Source organism: Bos javanicus, chromosome 19 (assembly GCF_032452875.1).
Source record: "Bos javanicus breed banteng chromosome 19, ARS-OSU_banteng_1.0, whole genome shotgun sequence".
NCBI classification, from domain to species: domain Eukaryota; kingdom Metazoa; phylum Chordata; class Mammalia; order Artiodactyla; family Bovidae; genus Bos; species Bos javanicus.
In genome coordinates, this window is record NC_083886.1 from 14,255,842 (window position 1) to 14,278,087 (window position 22,246).

Sequence of the window (22,246 nt, forward strand, 5' to 3'; positions counted from 1 at the left end):
GTGCACATTAATATATTTGAGATGCTTAAAATGTATTTTACTGTGCCTGTCACAGTAAGCGCTCAATAAACGTCAGCTATTGCTTTAATTTTTCGCATACACCGTGATATATTTGCTCCAGTGGGAGTAGGGGGGCTTAGAGGAGTTGTAGGCTATAGGTCATGAGGGATACAATGCCCTCCACCCCAATACACATGTACTTGGGAGTGTTTGCCTTTTTAACCATGAGTTCTCCTCGGTTGGAAAGGCCAAGCGATCAGGCGGGGTTGAAAGGTCACCCCGCCCCAAGGTCACCCAGCGTCGACCGCTGAGACGCTCAACCTTATCTGAGCTGAACCGTTCCCATCAGCCGCCGGCTGGTTGAGGAAGGCGGTGGCGTCACCTTAAGTGCCCCGTAACTTCTCTTCCTGGCCTTTGGGTCAGGATAGGGAAGGCGGACAGAGCAAGAGGCGAGTACGCGCGTCCTCAGGCCTGGTGCAAGCCTGCACCGAGCCTCGTTCTCTTCCAAGGATAAGAGCTCACAGAGGGGAAACTACAAACTCCCGGGACCCTCGCGCCCAGTCCCGCGAGAAGCGGTTTTGTCCGGGCTAGGGCCGGAAGGGGTGGGGTGGGGCGGGGACCGGGCGAGAGCCGGAAGGGGCGGGGCCGTGCTGGAGGGAACGGAGCGGAGTCCGGGATCCGGCGAGAGCCGGATGGGGCGGGGCCGTGCCCTCGCGGCAGGGGCGGGGAGGGGTGGGGGCGGGGCCGTGCTCTCGCGGCCGGGGCGGGGCGGGGCGGGGCGGGGCGGGGCGGGGCCGCCGGCCCGCATCGTCCTCCAGCCGGGATGTGGCCGATCGCCGAGGAGCGGAGGGTGGAGCAGGGGGCGGAGGCCGGCCAGAGTGGAGGCAGGTCCTGGCGTACCTCTGACGCGGGCAGGTCGACTGCGGGCGCCGCGGGGGTGACAAGAGAGCGGCCGGGCCCCTACGACCTAGGGCGGAGCTCGGCGATCCAAGGGCTCTGCTCCCAGAGCGAGGTGGCCGGGCGGCTCGGGACCGTGGCCAGAGCCGGCATGGAGCGGTGGCGTGACCGGCTGGCACTGGTGACGGGAGCCTCGGGAGGTATCGGCGCGGCCGTGGCCCGGGCCCTGGTCCAGCAGGGTCTGAAGGTGGTGGGTTGTGCCCGCACCGTGGGCAACATCGAGGTAAGGCCCTGCGGGGGAGCGAGTGGCTCCGGGTGGCGTCGTTTCCGCCGGGCTTGGGTCCAGGTGGGGGATGGGGAGCGGTCGGAGCCAAGGTGTCACGCTGCCCTCTTACCCGCCACCCCAGGGCCACTTGCAGCGGGCTCAGGGGCAAGAGAGGTGGATGCCTAGTTGGTGGAGGAGGCTTTTGGATCCCTCAGGGCAGGACTCTCTCTTTGCTTTTTAAAGTCTTGTCCGTTAGGGAGCTTTTTTCCTGACAGCCTCTGCTCTAGTATACCAAGTCTCTGACTCCCTGGCATCTTTTCTCCTGCTTCCCTACCTGCCTGCTCAGGTTGGCTGAGAAAAGGAGAAGCCAGGGAGAAGGGAAGAAAGCTTTCTGGCCTCAGTGGCGAAGCTGGCTACTGGGTTGCTTCCTCTGGTTCCCAGACCTAGTCCACAAAGCCAAACAAAGCGAGTAGGAGCTAGAGGACTTGATCCTGCTCATTTTTCACCCAGGACTGAGAGTGGGGTTGGAGTGGGAGTGGAGCTTTTCTGAAGAGGCTCAGCTCCACCTTCTCCTGAAGGTGAGGGTTAACCTTCTCGATGGACATAAGGGACAAATGGGATGTATATATAAAGTAGACCTTTTTTCCAGTTTCACTGTCACAGGTGGGACTGAGGAGGTAAACCAGGGCATTGAACCTGTGTGCTCTGGGGGACAAAGCAATGTGGAACTGAACCCCCTGGTTCTTCTCTTAATGTGGGTTGGGAGCCCCAAGGGTTGTGAGCAATGAGAGCTCAGAGAAGAAGGAAATGAAGTTGGCTGTGTTGGAGCAGGGAGGAAGAAGGATGAGCAGTTTCCATCATAGGAGCTTTGGATTTACCCCAGCCAGGACCCCCCTCAGGGTTTGGGCTGGTGCTGAGCTTGACCTCCACCCTTGCTCAAAGTCCCTGGGGCAGGGAGAGGGCGAGGAGGCCTTGGGTGGGGCTGAGCTGGAAGGTGTGCAGGAGGGAGGCCTGTCCCCTCCCCTGTTGCCGACCAAAGGTTCGCTTTATAGCCTCCTAGATGGTTCCAAGGTCACCTGGCTATACCCGTGCCCCACACTGCCCCTCCCTTTCCCCTGTTCTGAGGTGCTCAGGGCCCGCCTCCCCTCAGGAGCCTAGAGGATCAGACCAGGGATTAAGCCACTTGATTCTCTGATTCTAAAGCCACTCTTGCCTTCTGTTCCTACTTCCACCCCCACTGCAAACCATCCAGAAGGGTCCCTGAACCCTGAGGAGAGCCCCCGATTGATCATTCACCCCCCAGGAGGCCTCCTTTAATGAGGGGGGATGGCTCAGCTGTGAGGGGACTGACATGATTTCAGGTCCTTTTTGAGGATAGATGCGGACAGGTAGGGCAACGAGAAAACAGCAACAGAGAGACATGTATTATCAGTCCCTCCATTGTGGCTTTGCTGCAGGGCTTTGAGTCTGGAGGAGGAATGGAGAGTTTCGTGCCAGGAGAGGGCAGAATTCCAGGCTGCTTTGCCCACCATCTGCTTTTCTTGATTGGTTGATGGATTCATTCATTGACACTCAAACAAAATTTGAGTTCCAACCTCCTACAGTGAGAAGCCCTGTTTCCCGAGGGGGTTGTTGAGCAGGTGAAATGTTGAGTAGGTGAAATTGGGTGAAGGGGGACTTCTGAGACCCAGAAGACTGTACTGCTTAAACTCATGGAAAGTTAAAGCAGAAAAGAATTTCCTAGGTCACCTGACTGAGCCCTTTATTCCTGACTTGGTTTGGGGGTAGGATGGTGTTCCAGGGCAGGAGACCAAGCTGGCCCTCCTCTAGGGCTCCCTGCCCTGGCACCCCTGGCCCACCGACACATGTCCATAGTCACCTTGAGGAGGCTCTGGTGCCTGGTCACTGGCCTCCAAAGCAACCACACAGCTGGTTTTCTTCCTGGTTCTGAATGGCCGCTTACCTCAGCCATCTCCCAGTGGCCTTTCTGCCTTAGGGATCTTTAGTGTCTCGAGGGCCCTGGCAGTGCCCAGTGTCACCTGCTACCTGGCTTGGCTCACAGTCTCCAGAGAAACTGGGGTGGAGGGTGGTGCCCCGTGGGTCAGAGAGAAAGACTCTCCTGACTTCCTGACGATTTCTATAAGCAGGGCGAGGGGAGACCAGCTGTTCAGCTCAACTGAAAAGTGAAAAGTCTGTGTGAGGGTTCTGAGCCAGCTGGCTGCAGCTTGTGGAGGGACAGTGATCATTTAGATATAAGCCCTTCTGAGAGGGGTTGGTAGAGTGATGGGAGAGAAGTGAATTGAGGTCCTGGTGACCCTGGGCGCTGGTGGAAGAAGCATGGGGTGGTGTATGGCTATGAGCGGAGGTGTGTTCCTGTTGGGAAAGAGTCAGAAAAGAGACATCTCTCCATTCCCGGGATCCCCAGGCCCCTTCTCTGACCTCCCCACCTCACCCCAGAGCCCCAGAAACTTCTCCCTTCTTGAACGGAAGACTCGAGTTTATTTGGGAGGTTCCTCCACTGATGATCTCAGCCTCCCCCACCCTCGCTCAGGGACTGCTCTCACCCCTGGACTTTGACCTGAGAGGTCAGGCTGTGAGGATGGCCACCAGAGGTGACAGCGGCGGGAGGTGGAGTCTGAGGGCGTGGGGTGGGTTGTGTGTGGAGTGAGCAGCTCATCCCAGTTAGACCCCTGTTGGGTTTCATAGGAGCTGGCTGCTGAATGTAAGAGTGCAGGCTACCCCGGGACTTTGATCCCCTACAGATGTGACCTGTCGAACGAGGAGGACATCCTCTCCATGTTCTCAGCGGTCCGCTCTCAGCACAGCGGTGTGGACATCTGCATCAACAATGCTGGCCTGGCCCGGCCGGACACCCTGCTCTCAGGCAGCACCAGCGGCTGGAAGGAAATGTTCAATGTAAGGCCTGGGGGCAGGGTCTGTGGCGGGGGAGAAGCGGGTCACAGCAGCTGGGAGGAAAGCAGGAAGATAGACCTCTATGGCCAGGAGGAAAGCAGGAAGATAGACATCTATAGCCAGGAGGAAAGCAGAAAGATAGACATCTAGGGAGAGGAGGCTTCAGGTTTCTGCCTGGGGCACTTTGAGTCTCACCTGCTTCTCCTCCCCAGAGGGAGAGGGAGTGGAGGAAAGGCCAAATCTTTCCCATTCTTCTTTCCTCTGAGCCCCTGGGGGCAGTGCTTAAAAGCTGGTTTCTTTCTGTTGGAAGAGAGATTGGTAGGAAAGAAAACTGCCCCCAATCGGATGTCCCCAAGTGGCAGCTTTGTGCTTGGGGACACGGTCTGATGGGAAGAACAGGAACCCAGAGGCTAAAGATGATGGTCTCATTCAGCCCCTCCAGTAACCATGTGGCTTCAGGCAGGTCATCACCCTCTCTGAACTTCAGTCTTGTCACATGGTAATTGGGATGAACTGCACCCAGACCTTCAATGTCTGGGATCACAAATTCCAGTGTCTCCTGAGGCCAGGTAGGAACCCAAAGAGTGGGGCGGGTCGCACGGGGAAGCACTTGGCCATGGAGGGCCCCGCCCCTCCCATCCTCTGCCGTCTGGGCAAGCACAGGCCTCCCCACCCCACCCCCGCTGCCCGGTGTGTGGCCAGATCTGTGACTTCGCTGAGAGCAGCGGGGGCATCAATTTCCATGGAGACCCCCACCCACCCCATTCACCAAAACCTCAGCTCCAGGAATGCAAGGACTTTTGTCTATTTTATTTTTAGAATGTTTTAAAACCACGTGTAGACCAAGCACAGCCTTCAGGGCGTGGATTTTCAACCTCTAGACTGTAATATGGGGCAGTACCTTCAGGGTATGAAACTAATTCTGAGAAGTGGAAAGCAGTGTGTAAATGGAATGTTTCTATCCCCCACCCCCCACCAGACTTTTCATATGTGCTCACAGTAACACCTGACAGGTGCTTGGGCCCCGAAATGAGCAACGAACGTTGAAATGTTGAACGGGGATATGCAGCCCTGCCCTTGCCCTCAGAGAACCTTCTGAGAGATCCAAGTTGTGGACGTCACCTGCAGTCAGGGCGTCTCTAAAACTAGACCTCAGCTTGCCTGACTGTAAAGCGAGGCATGTATATGAAATCCCTAAGCCCCGTTCAGCTGGAACATTATGTCATTCTCTTCAGTTCAGTTCAGTCGCTCAGTCGTGTCCAACTCTTTGCGACCCCATGAATCGTAGCACGCCAGGCCTCCCTGTCCATCACCAACTTCCAGAGTTCACTCAAGCTCACATCTATCGAGTCAGTGATGCCATCCAGCCATCTCATCCTCTGTCGTCCCCTTCTCCTCCTGCCCCCAATCCCTCCCAGCATCAGAGTCTTTTCCAATGAGTCAACTCTTCACATGAGGTGGCCAGAGTACTGGAGTTTCAGCTTCAGCATCATTCCTTCCAAAGAAATCCCAGGGCTGATCTCCTTCAGAATGGACTGGTTGGATCTCCTTGCAGTCCAAGGGACTCTCAAGAGTCTTCTCCAACACCACAGTTCAAAAGCATCAATTCTTCAGTGCTCAGCCTTCTTCAGAGTCCAACTCTCACATCCATACATGACCACAGGAAAAACCATAGCCTTGACTAGACGAACCTTTGTTGGCAAAGTAATGTCTCTGCTTTTGAATATGCTGTCTAGGTTGGTCATAACTTTCCTTCCAAGGAGTAAGCGTCTTTTAATTTCATGGCTGCAGTCACCATCTGCAGTGATTTTGGAGTCTAAAATAATAAAGTCTGACACTGTCTCCACTGTTTCCCCATCTATTTCCCATGAAGTGATGGGACGGGATGCCATGATCTTCGTTTTCTGAATGTTGAGCTTTAAGCCAACATTTTTACTCTCCATTTTTACTTTCATCAAGAGACTTTTTAGTTCTTCACTTTCTGCCATAAGGGTGGTGTCATCTGCATATCTGAGGTTATTGATATTTCTCCTGGCAATCTTGATTCCAGCTTGTGTTTCTTCCAGTCCAGCGTTTCTCATGATGTACTCTGCATATAAGTTAAATAGGCAGGGTGACAATATACAGCCTTAACGTACTCCTTTTCCTATTTGGAACCAGTCTGTTGTTCCATGTCCAGTTCTAACTGTTGCATCCTGACCTGCATATAGGTTTCTCAAGAGGCAGGTCAGGTGGTCTGATATTCCCATCTCTTTCAGAATTTTCCACAGTTTATTGTGATCCACACAGTCAAAGACTTTGGCATAGCCAATAAAGCAGAAATAGATGTTTTTCTGGAACTCTCTTGCTTTTTCCATGATCCAGCGAATGTTGGCAATTTGGTCTCTGGTTCCTCTGCCTTTTCTAAAACCAGCTTGAACATCAGGAAGTTCACGGTTCACGTATTGCTGAAGCCTGGCTTAGAGAATTTGAGCATTACTTTACTAGCGTGTGAGATGAGTGCAATTGTGCGGTAGTTTGAGCATTCTTAGGCATTGCCTTTCTTTGGGATTGGCATGAAAACTGACCTTTTCCAGTCCTGTGGGCACTGCTGAGTTTTCCAAATTTGCTAGCATATTGAGTGCAGCACTTTCACAGCATCATCTTTCATGATTTGAAATAGCTCAACTGGAATTACATCACCTCCACTAGCTTTGTTCGTAGTGATGCTTTCTAAGGCCCACTTGACTTCACATTCCAGGATGTCTGGCTCTAGGTCAGTGATCACACCATCGTGATTATCTGGGTCGTGAAGATCTTTTTTGTACAGTTCTTCTGTGTATTCTTGCCATCTCTTCTTAATATCTTCTGCTTCTGTTACGTCCATACCATTTCTGTCCTTTATCGAGCCCATCTTTCATTCTCTTAGGATTGTCTTATGAGGCATTTCCCAAGAGAACCACGTCAGTGATCACAGAGGGAACCCTCGACCTCCGGATCTAGAAGATTCGCTCCCCTGGCCCGAGGGGATCTGTTTCTCCTAGTTTCTCCTCCTCCATCCCTCCATCCCCAAGAGCTGAGTTCTCTGCCCCACAAACCCACATTGTTAAGAGGACCAAAAGCAGGGCTGGAAACCGCCTGTGTCCTGCCGTGAACGCCGGGCCAGGTTTATAGCGGGAGTGTTCTGTCCCGATGCCTGGCGCTGACACCTGATAAAGATAAACGTCTGACCTCCCAGCTGGTCTCCCCTCTTCCCCAGAGGAGAGAGTGAAGGCCCGTTGAAAGTTTTATCTCTGCTTGCCCTCCTGGCTGAGCCTAAGTGGTGGGGCTGGGCGGGCGCTTTTAGCAGAGACCCTTCCGTTGGGCCTCTGTTCCCTGCAGGTTGGGGTCTGGGGGTCACCTCTGCCAGAGGAGCAGAAGTGGGCAGGGTGCAGGAAGCTTCATGCCCTTGGGAGGCCCCTTGCCACAGTGACACGTGACTGTACCCCCTGTGCCCAGTCCTGTAAACAGGATGGAGGTTGGAGGACGGCGTGGAAGGACGGAGGGCCAGCCTTCTCCCGTCCACTCTAGTCTCAAGGGAGGGGCCGGAAAGGCAGAGAGCAGCGGGGTGAAAGGCTGAGCTTGGTCCGGAGGAGAGAGATTTTCAAAGGAAGGATTTTAGGCTGTTTCGGAGAGAGGAAAGCCCGTGACTCTGTCCCAGAGAAGAGTAGGGCATTTGGGGAAGAAAAGGGGGTGAATTCCCTAAGGCAGAGGAGACAGCCAAGATGGTGAGCGCTCCTGGGTGGATTCTGGGGAGGGGTGGTGTCTGTTTCTGAATACACGGGAACTTGAGGGCATCACCCAGCGAGCGGAGCCGCCTCTGCTGTCCGCTGGGGCTGGTGGCTGGACGGGGAGCAGCACGTAAGGCCCGCGGCCCTGGCATGTCCTTGGTCTCGGGTAGGACCCAGCCCTGTTTGGGATGCCCCCCACCCCGGGGTGCTCTGGGGCTCCATCACCTGCTCAGACGGGCCCAAAGATGCAGACACGCATTGCCCCCCACCCCGCCTGCAGGTGAACGTGCTGGCCCTCAGCATCTGCACGCGGGAAGCCTGCCAGTCCATGAGGGAGCGGAAGGTGGATGACGGGCACATCATCAACATCAACAGGTGCGGCGGCCAGGGCTGGTCAGGGTGCCCCCGCCCCCCAGCGGGGCGATCTGCTGCGGCTCCTTTGACCTCTTTGGACCTCAGAATTCCCCGGTGGTAGAGCAGGGATCTCACACCCAGTTAACACCCAGAGGGCACGACTAGGGGGCGGGGAAGAACGTTGTTGTGGTTGTTTAGTTGCTTAGTCCCGTCTGACCCTTTGTGACCCCGTGGACTGTAGCCCGCCAGGCTCCTCAGTCTGTGGGATTCTCCAGGCAAGAAAACGAGTGAGCTGCCATGCCCTCCTCCAGCAGGGGAAGAAGAGTACGTGGCAAACACCAGCCCCTCGTTGGCTGGAAGGGGTAGCTCGGCCCCTTGGCGGCTGAGGCCTGGGGGCCCTCCCAGGACTGGGGTTCTGCATTCCTCAGGCCGCAGCAGGAACCTCACCCTGTGGCACAGAGACTGCAGTCTCTGTCATGGGGGTGCCCGCGGAGACACGGCCTCCGTGCCCTAGACTCTAAGGAGAACCCTTTCAGTGAACCACACGGGTGAAAGGGAGAGAGCTTTGACAGCCTGCGTGGACTGAAGAGGGAATCCTGGGGTCCACGGAGGGAGGCCTTGGAGGAGGAGGGGGCCTGGAGGAGCTCTCGATGTGGACAAGCAGGATGAGTGGCGGGAGAACAGTCCCTGATGTTCAGGAGGCACCTGGGGGGGAGCTGGTCAGGCAGGCAGCCCGGCATCACTCTCTCCTTCCCCTTCCCTTCCTGCGCCCAGCATGTGTGGCCACCGAGTGCCACCCCCGGCTGAGACCCATTTCTACAGTGCTACCAAGTACGCTGTCACCGCGCTGACGGAGGGGCTGAGGCAAGAACTCCGGGAGGCCCGGAGCCACATCCGAGCCACGGTGAGGGGCGACCTGACCCTGGCCCCTCCCCACCACACACACTCGCGGCCCCAGAGCCCGGCGTCCGTCCTGGCACAGGCCTCCCGGGCTCTGCTGCTGCCTGCGGGGCCCTGCTCAGTCCTTGAGTCCCTGCGCGTCTCTGCCTTTAAGGCGGGAGAGGGGCTGACTTGAACCTAGAGAAGGGGGCGAGGGCGGAGGGGTGAGGCTGAGGGAGCACAAGGGACCTTGGGAGGCCACGGCTGGAAAGCAGGACTGGGGCTCTCCCCGGGAAGGCTGCCCGAGCTTGGGTGGCTTGCTCAGCCAGCCTCTCCATGCCTCAGTCTTCCCAGCTGTAAAATGGAGATGAAAACACCTAGGGTATGAGGGTATGAGGCTTCCCTTAGGAAGCCACTTTGTAAAGCTGACCTGGCTTTTGGTAATGGCCCAGTAGCTGGTAGGAATCATTCTGATAACCCCCCCATTGCAGCTTTGGAGGGCGGAGGTGGCCGCTGGACCTTGGGTGGCCGTCCCTGTGAGGCTGGGGCCCTGTGGCCTCTGTCCTTTCCCTCCCAGCCCCCTGCCCCAGGCTGGCCTCTGGCCGGGGCTCAGCTCCTGAGCAGGCTCTCTCTTTTGGCCCAGTGCATTTCTCCAGGAGTGGTGGAGACACAGTTCGCCTTCAAACTCCACGACAAGGACCCCGAGAAGGCAGCCGCCACCTATGAACACATGAAGGTGGGGCCCAGTGAAGCCACCCACTCCCTAAATGAAGGCAGAGGGTGCCCTGGCCTTCAGACCTTGCCCTTCTAGCCAGCCTGTCGCCTCTCCTGGGTTGGGGGAACACGGATGCTGGAGAGGACCTCCCTGGTTGGGGGGAGGACCTTGGATCATTCTGTCCTCACCTCTCTCCTTTCCCCCGGTGCTCCCAGTGTCTCAAACCTGAGGATGTGGCCGAGGCCGTGATCTATGTTCTCAGCACGCCCCCTCATGTCCAGGTGAGTCTGGCCTTGGCTGTCTGTCCCCTGGAGGAGCCTAGCCAGCCCAGAGGTGGAGAGTGGGAAGGCCTTAAGAGGGTGGGGAGAGCGTCCTGGCTTCCTCAAGCCTTGTTTGTGCCTTCTGCAGATTGGAGACATCCAGATGAGGCCCACAGAGCAGGTGACCTAGCGCCCTGTGGGGAGCTCCTCCTTCCCGCATCCCCCTTACAGCTGGGCACCTGCCCCTGGACTGGGGGTGTTGATTTCTGAACCCCTGGATTTCACTTCCTTTCCCCACCCCCACCAGGGGCTAGAAAACTTGAGGTTTTTATATGTCAAATTGTTGCCACCATGAATGGGTGAGGGGAGAGGAGGTGGTGCCCCCTGATTGTTTTACCTGCTCCTGCTTTCTTAGTCCTCTTCTTGGGCTCCCTGGCCTTTGTCTGCTGCCCTTGCCTTCTTCCCTTTGGCCTGGGGAAGGGACTGTGGCCCAAAGTGGGGCTTTCCCCTATCTTCCTGAACCCCCACCCACACTGTCCCTGAAGGATGAGGCCGCGGAGGGAAGCCCTCACCTTCCATCTGAATGCTTACTGGGGCTCCGGGCTTCCTTCTGCCCTCCCCCACCGCCCCTTCTTTGCCCCATCTCAGTTCTCCAGCCCCACTGCGGCTTCTCCATCCCTTGTGGGGTCCTCCCTCCACTCTGACTATGCCAGCAGAAGACCAGGGCCTGCCTCCCAAGTGGGTTTCACTGTGATCATTAAAAAAAGAAAAATTGCATTAAAAAATCTTGGCTGCAGAAGTGTCTTTCAGTTCTTCCCCCTTCTTGTGATGAGGAATGGTTGTCTCAGAGTTCCTTGCAGGAGAGCAGGAAGGTGGGTGGATTGGGCGCATCCTTCCTGGAGTGTGAATTACCTTTCAGTTGGGTCTGGAAAATGGGTAGGAATTTCCGGCCAGAAAAAGAGGACAGCGGGGCGCGCCAGGCAGGGAGGCCCCGAAGAGCACGCAGGGCTGGAATAGCACAGAACTTAGTGCAGGAGTGACAGTGAGACTGAAAAGGCAGCTCCTGCCTGGATCCCAGGGTGGGGGTGGGGATGGGGGTCTTGAGCAAGGAGTCTGGCCCTTAACCTGTGGGGCCAAGGGCATCAGCTGGCTTGTCAGTATGCCAGAGCTGTCACTCAGAGAATCAGGGCCGTGGGATCGGAAGTCGTCCGTGGGGTTTCTGCTGACGGGTGCTAAGGTCTGACAGGCAGTGGAGGTGTCGCGGAGGGGCTGGATGCAGAAGCAGCTCCGGAGGAAAACCGCCAGCACCCGGTGGCGGAGGGCCGTCACCAAGCCCGGCCAGGTTGGACAGGAAACGCAACACATCTCCTTAAAGTGTCCTTTGCTGGCGCCGGGGTGAAAGGTCCTTCAGCCTCCCGGGACCTTGGAGGGTGCACGACGCCACCCGGCCCGACGTCGGGTCAGCTCAGCGGCGAGCACCCCCTCGCTCCGGCGCCTCGACGGTGGATGGTGGTCGCTCCGCCGGCCCTGCAGGGGGCACTGTGGGAACGGCTTAGCCTCCGCGCATGCGCCTTGCGGCAACCCGGGCGGGGGCGGGGCGTCCGGACGCGGAAGCGGAGCTGCTCCCGTGAGGGACGGCGCCGGCGGGAGTAGCCGCCTTTGCGGACGCAGCCGGGTTATCGACCATGGCGCTGCCCCCGGCCGTCGGGACCGCGACCTGGCCCTGCTGCAGCCTCCCCCTCACGCGTCCTTTCTCCCAAGCGACGCGGCGCTGGGGGCGGCCCGGCGGGGAGGAGCTCGGCCGCCTGCCCCTGGATGACCTGGCGTCGATGCCGCGGTCGGCCGGGGGCCCGGAGCTCCTGTTTGGCCTGTCCCCGTGCCTCCTGGCGCTGCGGGCCGCCCGCCGCCGCGTCGCCCGGCTCCTGCTCCAGGCCTGCAGGTCTGGGCTGCAGGGGCAGCGGGCCGAGCTGCTGCGCGCGGCCGAGGAGCGGGCCATCCCAGTGCTGCGGCCCCGGCGGCGGGAGCTGGATGTCCTGTGCCGTCACCAGGTTCACCAGGGCGTCTGCATGGAAGTGAGCCCCCTGCGGCCCCGGCCCTGGGCCGAGGCCGAGGTGGCCCGGCCAGGAGACGACCCCCAGCAGCTGTGGCTCGTCCTCGAGGGGCTGCAGGATCCCCGGAATCTTGGGGCTGTGCTGCGCTCCGCTCACTTCCTCGGAGTGGATAAGGTCATCACCAGCCGGAGAAACAGGCATGGACGCCCCTTATTTCCCGTGCGTCCCCATCTGGAGGCACAGCCGAGTTCCTAAGCACCTTGACCCTTGGGTGGTCCCTCAACCAGGCCTCCCCGACTCCAGAATTCTTACCCCCTAACCCTTGGGGTATGGGGGAGGGCACAGCACCGGGCCTGAGGTTACCCGGCTTCATATGGTGGCATGGGGAAACCTTGCAGCTGCCCGCTCACTCCAGTAGTCAGCAAGGCCAGCGCCGGGGCTATGGAGGTGATGGACGTGTTCTCCACTGATGACCTGGCCGGTTTTTTACAGGTAATGGCGCGGGGGAAGCGGGGGTGTGTTAGTAAAGGAGAAGAAATGAACCAAGCTCAGTCTCCAAGAGCCTCCTGGCCAGCAGCTGAGGGAGGAAGGGGTTGGGGGCGGTGGTATCGCTTCCTTGTTTGTTTAGTCACTAAGTCGTGTCCACTCTTTTCGACCTCACGGACTGCAGCACGCCAGGCTTCCCTGTCCAAAATATTGTGGCCATTGGAGCTTCAGCATTATTAGCCCTTCCAGTGAATATTTAGGGTTGATTTCCTTTGGGATGGACTGGTTTGCTCTCCTTGCAGTCCAAGGGACTCTCAAGAGTCTTCTCCAGTTCCACAATTTGAAGGCATTAATTCTTCGGAGCTCAGCCTTTATGGTCCAACTCTCGCATCCATACATGACTACTGGAAAAACTGTAGCTTTCGCTATATGGACCTTTGTCAACAAAGTGATGTCTCTGCTTTTTAATACGCTGTCTAGGTTGGTCATAGCTTTTCTTCCAAGGAGCAAGCATCTTTTAATTTCATAGTTAAAGTCACCATTTGCAGTGATTTTGGAGCCTCCAAAATAAAACCGGTCGCTGTTTCCACTTTTTCCCCTTCTGTCATGAAGTAATGAGACAGGTGCCATGATCTTTTGTTTTTTGAATGTTGAGTTTTAAGCCAGCCTTTTCACTCTTTCACCCTCCTCAAGAAGCACTTTACTTCCTCTTAGTTTCTGCCATTAGAGTGGTATCATCTGCATGTCTGAGGTTGATGATATTTCTCCTGGCAGTCTTGATTCCAGCTTGTGATTCGTCCAGCCGTCTAAATCGCTTTGAGGAGAGAAGGATCTGGAGTTTTACAAAGCATACATGGAGCAGAATCTGACGTTAGGGACTTCCACTGCAGTCCTTTCAGAGGCGTACTTTTTGCTCCTCCTGCAGGTTTACTCAGTGCTCCACTGCCTAGGGGCTTCCTGATAGCTCAGTTGGTGAAGAATACGCCTGCAGTGCAGGAGACCCTGGTTTGATTCCTAGGTCTGGAAGATCCACTGGAGAAGGGATAGGCTACCCATTCCAGTATTCTGGCCTGGAGAATTCCATGGACTGTATAGTCCATGGAGACGCAAAGAGTCGACATGACTGAGTGACTTTCAGTTCACTGCCTAGTAAGTAAAGTGTTAGTTGCTCAGTCGTGTCCAACTCTTTGGGGCCCCATGGACTGTAGCCTGCCAGGCTCCTCTGTCCATGGAATTCTTCAGGCAAGAATAATGGCATGGGTAGCCATTCCCTTCTCCAGGGGATCTTCTCAACCCAGGGGATTGAACCCAGGTCTCCTGCATTGCAGGCAGGTTCTTTACCATCTGAGCTACCAGGGAAGCCCATCTAGTAAGTAGGTCTTGAGTAAATGTTCACTCGTGAGAAACCAGTTGTTCCTGCTTCCTCCTGTAGGGAAGCAGTTTGAAAGGCTCTTTGAACAAGGACTAGTCTATCCCTTTCCCCTGGTCCCTCCCACCAAAGAAGAAACAAACAAAACAAACCCCCCAAACCACTACCACCAGCAGCAGCATCACCACCACCAAAAAAACCCACTTTGATGTCTAGGAAGGGACAGTTCAGTTCAGTCGCTCAGTCCTGTCCAACTCTTTGCGACCCCATGAATTGCAGCACGCCAGGCCTCCCGGTCCATCACCAACTCCCGGAGTTCACCCAAACTCACGTCCATTGATTGGGTGATGGCATCCAGCCATCTCATCCTCTGTCAGTTCAGTTCAGTTCAGTTCAGTTGCTCAGTCGTGTCCGACTCTGCGACCCCATGAATCGAAGCACGCCAGGCCTCCCTGTCCATCACCAACTCCCGGACTTCACTCAGACTCATGTCCATCGAGTCAGTGATGCCATCCAGCCATCTCATCCTCTGACGTCCCCTTCTCCTCCTGCCCCCAGTCCCTCCCAGCAACAGAGTCTTTTCCAATGAGTCAACTCTTCGCATGAGGTGGCCAAAGTATTGGAGTTTCAGCTTCAGCATCAGTCCTTCCAATAAACATTCAGGACTGATATCCTTTAGGATGGACTGGTTGGATCTCCTTGCAGTCCAAGGGACTCTCAAGAGTCTTCTCCAACACCACAGTTCAAAAGCATCAATTCTTCGGCGCTCAGCCTTCTTCACAGTCCAACTCTCACATCCATGCATGACCACTGGAAAAACCGTAGCCTTGACTAGACAGACCTTTGTTGGCAAAGTAATGTCTCTGCTTTTCAGTATGCTATCTAGGTTGGTCATAACTTTCCTTCCAAGGAGTAAGCATCTTTTAATTTCATGGCTGCAGTCACCATCTGCAGTGATTTTGGAGCCCCCAAAAATAAAGTCTGACACTGTTTCCACTGTTTCCCCATCTATTTCCCATGAAGTGATGGGACCGGATGCCATGATCTTCATTTTCTGAATGTTGAGCTTTAAGCCAGCATTTTCACTCTCCACTTTCACCTTCATCAAGAGGCTTTTTAGTTCCTCTTCACTTTCTGCCATAAGGGTGGTGTCATCTGCATGTCTGAGGTTATTGATATTTCTCCCAGCAATCTTGATTCCAGCTTGTGTTTCTTCCAGTCCAGCGTTTCTCATGATGTACTCTGCATATAAGTTAAATAAGCAGGGTGACAATATACAGCCATGACGTACTCTTTTTCCTATTTGGAACCAGTCTGTTGTTCCATGTCCAGTTCTAACTGTAGCTTCCTGACCTGCATACAGATTTCTCAAGAGGCAGGTCAAGTGGTCTGGTATTCCCATCTCTCAGAATTTTCCACAGTTTATTGTGATCCACACAGTCAAAGACTTTGGCATAGTCAATAAAGCAGAAATAGATGTTTTTCTGGAACTCTTGCTTTTTCCATGGTCCAGCAGATGTTGGCAATTTGGTCTCTGGTTCCTCTGCCTTTTCTAAAACCAGCTTGAACATCAGGAAGTTCACGGTTCACATATTGCTGAAGCCTGGCTTGGAGAATTTTGAGCATTACTTTACTAACACGTGAGATGAGTGCAATTGTGCGGTAGTTTGAGCATTCTTTGGCATTGCCTTTCTTTGGGATTGGCATGAAAACTGACCTTTTCCAGTCCTGTGGCCACTTCTGAGTTTTCCAAATTTGCTGGCATATTGAGTGCAGCACTTTCACAGCATCATCTTTCAGGATTTGAAATAGCTCAACTGGAATTCCATCACCTCCACTAGCTTTGTTCGTAGTGATGCTTTCTAAGGCCCACTTGACTTCATATGCCAGGATGTCTGGCTCTAGATGAGTGATCACACCATCATGATTATCTGCATCATGAAGATCTTTTTTGTACAGTTCTTCTGTGTATTCTTGCCATCTCTTCTTAATATCTTCTGCTTCTGTTAGGTCCATACCATTTCTGTCCTTTATCGAGCCCGTCTTTGCATGACATGTTCCCCTGGTATCTCTAATTTTCTTGAAGAGATCTCTAGTTTTTCCCATTCTGTTGTTTTTCTCTATTTCTTTGCATTGATCACTGAGGAAGGCTTTTCTGTCTCTCCTTGCTATTCTTTGGAACTCTGCATTCAGATGCTTATATCTTTCCTTTTCTCCTTTGCTTTTCGCTTCTCTTCTTTTCACAGCTATTTGTAAGGCCTCCCCAGACAGCCATTTTGCTTTTTTGCATTTCTTTTCCATGGGGATGGTCTTGATCCCTGTTTCCTGTACAATGTCACGAACCTCAGTCCATAGTTCATCAGGCACTCTATTTATCAGATCTAGTCCCTTAAATCTATTTCTCACTTCCACTGTATAATCATAAGGAATTTGATTTAAGTCATACCTGAATGGTCTAGTGGTTTTCCCTACTTTCTTCAATTTGAGTCTGAATTTGGTAATAAGGAGTTCATGATCTGAGCCACAGTCAGCTCCTGGTCTTGATTTTGTTGACTGTATAAAGCTTCTCCATCTTTGGCTGCAAAGAATATAATCAATCTGATTTCGGTGTTGACCATCTGGTGATGTCCAAGTGTAGAGTCTTCTCTTGTGTTGTTGGAAGAGGGTGTTTGCTATGACCAGTGCATTTTCTTGGCAGAACTCTATTAGTCTTCACCCTGCTTCATTCCATATTCCAAGGCCAAATTTGCCTGTTACTCCAGGTGTTTCTTGATTTCCTACTTTTGCATTCCAGTCCCCTATAATGAAAAGGCCATCTTCTTTGGGTGTTAGTTCTAAAAGATCTTGTAGGTCTTCATAGAACCGTTCAACTTCAGCTACTTCAGTGTTACTAGTTGGGGCATAGACTTGGATTACTGTGATATTGAATGGTTTGCCTTGGAAACGAACAGAGATCATGCTGTCGTTTTTGAGATTGCATCCAAGTACTGCATTTCGGACTCTTTTGTTGACCATGATGGCTGCTCCATTTCTTCTGAGGGATTCCTGCCCGCAGTGGTAGATATAATGGTCATCTGAGTTAAATTCATCCATTCCAGTCCATTTTAGTTCGCTGATTCCTAGAATGTTGACATTCACTCTTGCCATCTCTTGTTTGACCACTTCCAATTTGCCTTGATTCATGGACCTGACATTCCAGGTTCCTATGCAATATTGCTCTTTACAGCATCGGACCTTGCTTCTATCACCAGTCACATCCACAGCTGGATGGTATTTTTGCTTTGGCTCCATCCCTTCATTCTTTCTGGAGTTATTTCTCCACTGATCTCCAGTAGCGTATTGGGCACCTACTGACCTGGGGAGTTCCTCTTTCAATATCCTATCATTTTGCCTTTTCATACTGTTCATGGGGTTCTCAAGGCAAGAATACTGAAGTGGTTTGCCATTCCCTTCTCCAGTGGACCACATTCTGTCAGATCTCTCCACCATGACCCACCCGTCTTGGGTTGTCCCACGAGCATGGCTTAGTTTCATTGAGTTAGACAAGCCTGTGGTCCTAGTGTGATTAGATTGACTAGTTTTCTGGGAGTATGGTTTCAGTGTGTTTGCCCTCTGATGCCCTCTTGCAACACCTACTGTCTTACTTGGGTTTCTCTTACCTTGGGCGTGGGGTATCTCTTCACGGCTGCTCCAGCAAAGCGCAGCCACTGCTCCTTACCTTGGACGAGGGGTATCTCCTCACTGCCACCCTTCCTGACCTTCAACGTGGGATAGCTCCTCTAGGCCCTCCTGTGCCCGCGCAGCCACTGCTCCTTGGATGTGGGGTTGCTCCTCCTGGCCGCCACCCCTGACCTCGGACTTGGGTAGCTCCTCTCGGCCATTCCTGCGCCGTCGCAGCCTGGCACTCTCGGCCACTGCCCCTGACCTCGGACGTGGGGTAACTCCTCTTGGCCGCCGCCCTTCAGGCATGGGGCCCTCCCAGCTTCTGCCCCTGACCTCGGATGTGGGGTAGCTCCTCTCAGCCGCGCTTAGTGCGCCGGTCGCATCCTCTGTCAAATCTTAGCAAAACCCGTGGTCCATCAGCATTTGTCTTCAGCTGTGCTTCCCTTGCTGGACACAAGGGGGCAGTATTGCCCTGTATTTAGCAGTTTCCCTGACCGTCCCCCAGGGCTCCTCTCAGTCCTTGGGTCCCCGTTCTATACTTATTTCTTGTTTGCCACATGCAATCTGATGGTTTTAAATTGCCATTTAGATACGAATGCCTCCCAAATATATATCCTTCTGGGTTTTGCTCCTGAACCTCAGATTCACATATCTAGTTGCCAACTCAACAGCTCTTTTTTCTGTCTAATGGGCGTTTCAAACAAGATTTCCAAATGTTCCTGTTCCTTTTGCAGAGTTAGCCAGCTCAGTTGATGGCAGCTCTTCCTGCCTTTAGTTGCTTAGGCCTTGGCGTCCTCCTTGGGTCTTCTGCTCTCTCACCCCACATCCCACCTGTCTTACGAGGACGTGATTGTCCAGTCCTGCACGTGCAGCTGACGACAAAGGCACCGCTAGTTCAGGTTTGCCCAGAGATTAGAAAGGATTTAGAATACACAGATATTGTTAAGGCACAGCCTTTCATTTTTACCTTGGCCTTATTTCCATACTTACCTGGCAGGAAATGGCAACCCACTCCAGTACTCTTGCCTAGAAAATCCCATGGACAGAAGAGCCTGGTAGGCTACAGTCCATGGGGTCGCAAAGAGTCGGACACGACTGAGCAACTTTCTTTCTTTCTTCTTTCTTTCTATTTCCACATTCTGACCATTGCTAACCATCTCCACTGTTACCACTGTGGTCCAAGCCACCATCATCTCTCCCTGTGTCACTGCAGAAACCTAACTGGTCTGCTTGCTTCTGCTCTCAACATAGAGTGATTCTGTAGAGACGTAAGTCAGACCGTGTCCCGGCTTCTCTGCTCAAAACAGGCCCAAAGGCTTCAAAGGCTTTGCCTCTCTCAGAGTGAAAGCCAAAGGCCTTCCAGTCGCCTTTGAGGTCCTACCTCCTGTGGCCTCTTTTTTCCTTTCTTGTCTCAGCAGCTCCCTTTCCACTGGCTACTTGGCTGTTCTGCTGTTCCTCACGCTTGCCTGGTAAGCGCCTGCCTCTCGGCCTTTGCCCTTACTGATCTCTGCCTAGAGTATCTCCTCCCCCAGGTGTCTGCGTGGTGCTCCCTCCCCTCACCTCCTGCAGGTCTACACTTCAGTGAGGCCTCCCTGACCTCCCTGCCACGAGGCTGGGGTTTGGGCCTGTTTTGTTCATCCCCTTATCCCCAGTGCTGAGCACAGAGCCTGTCCACTCTAGGTACTTGATAACTACTGACTGAATCCAGCGGCTTAACGAGGGGATGACTAGATGTGCAAGGCCAGGCTCCTCCTGGCTGGTGCTCCGCTGAAGAATTGATTTCACCTCTTCCCTTTCAGGCCAGAGCCCGGCAGGGCTGGCTCGTGGCTGGCACAGTGGGCTGCCCGGGGCCTGAGATCGCCCTGTCCTCCAAGATCCCCATCACTCGCTGCTTGGATTTCCTCTGGGATCGGCCTACCCTCCTCGTGCTAGGTAGGTAGATGTCCCTGCTCTTTGCTGAGATGCAAGCTTCCTGAGTGCCTGCCTGCGCAGCTGGGGCCTCCGTAACCCTCCGGCCCCCTTGCTCTGCAGGGAACGAGGGCTCTGGTCTGTCCCGGGCAGTGCAGGCCTCCTGCCAGCTTCTCCTCACCATCCTGCCCGGCCGGCAGCTGCCTCCTGGACTCGAGTCCTTAAACGTCTCCGTGGCCGCAGGTGAGTTTCCACTCCCCTTTCTTCTCTCCCTCTGATCACATGCATACAGCTGCTTCAATTCATCCTAAATACCCTTCTCAATCTTGCTGTGTCCGAATTGCTTATATATGCCGAATGAGGAAAATATCTACATCTTTTAAAAAATTAATAATGTTTGACTGCTCTGGTTCATCATTGCTGTCCAAGGACTTTCTCTAGTTAAAGTCAGTAGAGCAGAGGTCACTGTCTAGTTGCAGGCTTCTCATTGCAGTGGCTTCTCTTGTTTGTGTGCGGGCTTAGTAGCTGTGGTGCATGGGCTTCATCGCCCTGCAGAGCATGTGGGAATCTTCCCGAACTAGGGATGGAACCCGTGTCCCCTGCATTGGCAGGCAGGTTCTTAACCACTGGACCACCAGGGAAGCCCCCTACAGCCTCTTGAGGATGGAGTGAAGAAGTGCCTGGCCCATGGTCCCTCCTCTGTTCCACCCTTGTCCTTCTATCTGTCTGTGCAGGAATCCTTCTTCACTCCATTTGCAGCCAGAGGAAGGGGTTCCCGGTGGAACGGAGGAGAGAGCAACTTCTCCATGACCCCCAGGATCCCTCGGCCTCATCTGAAGCAGCCAGAGTGGCTCAGCACCCAGGACTGTCCTCAGGATCAGAAAAGAAGAGACAAGACGGGGGCTAACCGGGACTGTCCACGGTATCTGTGTGCTGGGGAGCGCACGCACCCACACCCTCGAATGTGCTGGAGTCTCTTTGTCTTCTTATGAGTGGGCATCAGGCCTCTGTTTATAAACCGCTATCCTGGGGAGCCAGGAGCTTTGCAGTAGAGACCACAGGAAGTTCAGTTTCCCGTTTTTTTGGACTTTCGGTTGGAGATGGCAGCCTGTTGATTTCTACACTGTGCTGAGACAGAGGGTCTCTTTCTTCCCAGGTCCCGCCTGGAAGCAAGGGGGAGTTTTGGACATCAGAAGGGGATCAGGCAGCCCCACCCAGGGTCCTCTTCCTCTTGGATGGGTGTGAGAAGGCAGAGGAAAGCCCGGGGCACTCCTGTGGGCCAGACAGGTGCAAATCCAGGCTCAAACCCTCTGAACACACGACTTCATCTTTCTAACCCCCAGGGCTGTTGTCAGGATCCAGTGAAACATCACTTGATATCCAGCAGGCACCCCTTCTCTCTGGTTCGTCCACTAGGTGGCAGCCTTGTTCTTTGGTCCACGGTCCCTTTGGCAAGCTTTCGCAGCCACCTGGGGAGATTCCTGGCTGTGGCCCACCCCAGAGACGCAGGGGAAAGATTAGCAAATACCTATCAACTCACTGGCCCTCCAGTACCCACCATGGGTGAGTTAGTCGGCCTCCATGGAAAGACCTGCCGAACCAGAGTTCTGGCCTTTGATTCTGGGAGGTGGTGAGGACCTTGCAGATTTGCCGTTTGTTGTACAACCCAGACAGATTCGGTACTACTCTCCCAGGCTCCCGTGAGCAGAGCAGAAGCCACTAGGATAAGTAGCTTAGGGCAGTCTTGGCTGCTGACTGGAACCACCTGGCAAGCTTTGAAAAGCAGCTGACACCCCCTCAGCCTGATGTAATTGGTCAGTGTGCAACGTGAACATCCGACTTTTTTTTTTTTTTTAAGGATTTTATTTATTTTCTTTTTTGGCCGTGCTAGGTCTTCATTGCTGCTCGGGCTCTTCTCTGGTTGCGGAGAGCAGGGGCTACTCTAGCTGCAGTGCACGGGCTTCAGTAGTTGTGGCAAAGGGCTCAGTGGTTGCAGCTCCCCGGCTCTAGAGCACAGGCTCAGTAGTTGCGGTGAATGGGCTTAGTTGCCCCGCGGCATGTGGGATCTTCCTGGATCAGGGATCCAACCCTTGTCCCCTGCGTTGGCAGGTGGATTCTTTACCGCTGAGCCACCAGGGATTTCCAAACATCCGAATTTTTAAAGCTCCCCCAGTTGGGTCTCAGTTGCAGCCCAGGTCGGGACCCATTAGGTTTCTACTGATGTTCTGGGCTGGGTAACTCAGGGCATTTAGCAGCATCTCTGGCCTCTGTCTACAAGATGACAATAAGCACCCTCTCCCCCGAGTTGTGACAACCGAAAACGTCTCCAGACGCCGCCGCCGTGTGTCCCTAGGGGGATGGAATGAGCCCTTGAGCAGCACTGCTTAGGAGCGTGGGTCTGGGGGATGGCCGCTGAGGCACAGGTCCTGATGCTCTGACTGGCCAGTTCCTCCCCCTCCTGCTCCTCAGTGGGCGGGGATAATCCTGCCTCCCTGGGTGGCGGGGAGGAGAGAGGCTGGGGAACTCAGGGCCTTACACACTGCAGGTGCTTGGTAAGTAGTACTGCCCTGTTCTCTGTGGGGTGGAGTCAGCTCGAATTCTAATAGTGATGCCAGTTAGAAAGACACTGAACTTCAATTTTTAAAAGGCCAAAGATGGGACTTCCCTGGTGGTCCAGTACTTAAGATTCTGTGCTCCCAAGGCAGGGGGCCTGGGTTTGATCCCTAGTCAGGGAACT

General features: G+C 54.3%; 2 protein-coding genes across 2 annotated transcripts; both read left to right on the forward strand.

The window, feature by feature from the left end:
- Nucleotides 1-708: 708 nt before the first annotated feature.
- DHRS11 (dehydrogenase/reductase 11) lies at nucleotides 709-10,831 on the forward strand. The gene is made up of 7 exons (XM_061390276.1): nucleotides 709-1,180; nucleotides 3,869-4,078; nucleotides 8,105-8,199; nucleotides 8,953-9,082; nucleotides 9,701-9,793; nucleotides 9,988-10,053; nucleotides 10,181-10,831. The coding sequence occupies exons 1-7, from the start codon at nucleotides 824-826 to the stop codon at nucleotides 10,220-10,222; spliced, it is 993 nt and encodes a 330-aa protein (XP_061246260.1). The 5' UTR covers nucleotides 709-823; the 3' UTR covers nucleotides 10,223-10,831.
- A 782-nt stretch (nucleotides 10,832-11,613) lies between these two features.
- On the forward strand, nucleotides 11,614-20,567 carry MRM1 (mitochondrial rRNA methyltransferase 1). Its single transcript, XM_061390275.1, has 5 exons — nucleotides 11,614-12,280; nucleotides 12,482-12,575; nucleotides 19,401-19,533; nucleotides 19,633-19,752; nucleotides 20,244-20,567. Exons 1-5 carry the CDS (start codon nucleotides 11,718-11,720, stop codon nucleotides 20,414-20,416), a joined length of 1,083 nt encoding a protein of 360 aa, XP_061246259.1. The 5' UTR covers nucleotides 11,614-11,717; the 3' UTR covers nucleotides 20,417-20,567.
- The last annotated feature ends 1,679 nt before the right edge of the window (nucleotides 20,568-22,246 follow it).

Excerpts from the sequence above, each read along its gene's own strand:
- DHRS11 (XM_061390276.1), top strand. The coding sequence starts at position 824 with ATGTGGCCGATCGCCGAGGAGCGGAGGGTGGAGCAGGGGGCGGAGGCC. Across the intron at positions 1,181-3,868 it reads GCACCGTGGGCAACATCGAG|GAGCTGGCTGCTGAATGTAA; the intron begins GTAAGGCCCTGC and ends TGGGTTTCATAG. Across the intron at positions 10,054-10,180 it reads GCACGCCCCCTCATGTCCAG|ATTGGAGACATCCAGATGAG; the intron begins GTGAGTCTGGCC and ends TGCCTTCTGCAG.
- MRM1 (XM_061390275.1), top strand. The coding sequence starts at position 11,718 with ATGGCGCTGCCCCCGGCCGTCGGGACCGCGACCTGGCCCTGCTGCAGC. Across the intron at positions 12,281-12,481 it reads ATCACCAGCCGGAGAAACAG|CTGCCCGCTCACTCCAGTAG; the intron begins GCATGGACGCCC and ends GAAACCTTGCAG. Across the intron at positions 19,753-20,243 it reads AAACGTCTCCGTGGCCGCAG|GAATCCTTCTTCACTCCATT; the intron begins GTGAGTTTCCAC and ends CTGTCTGTGCAG.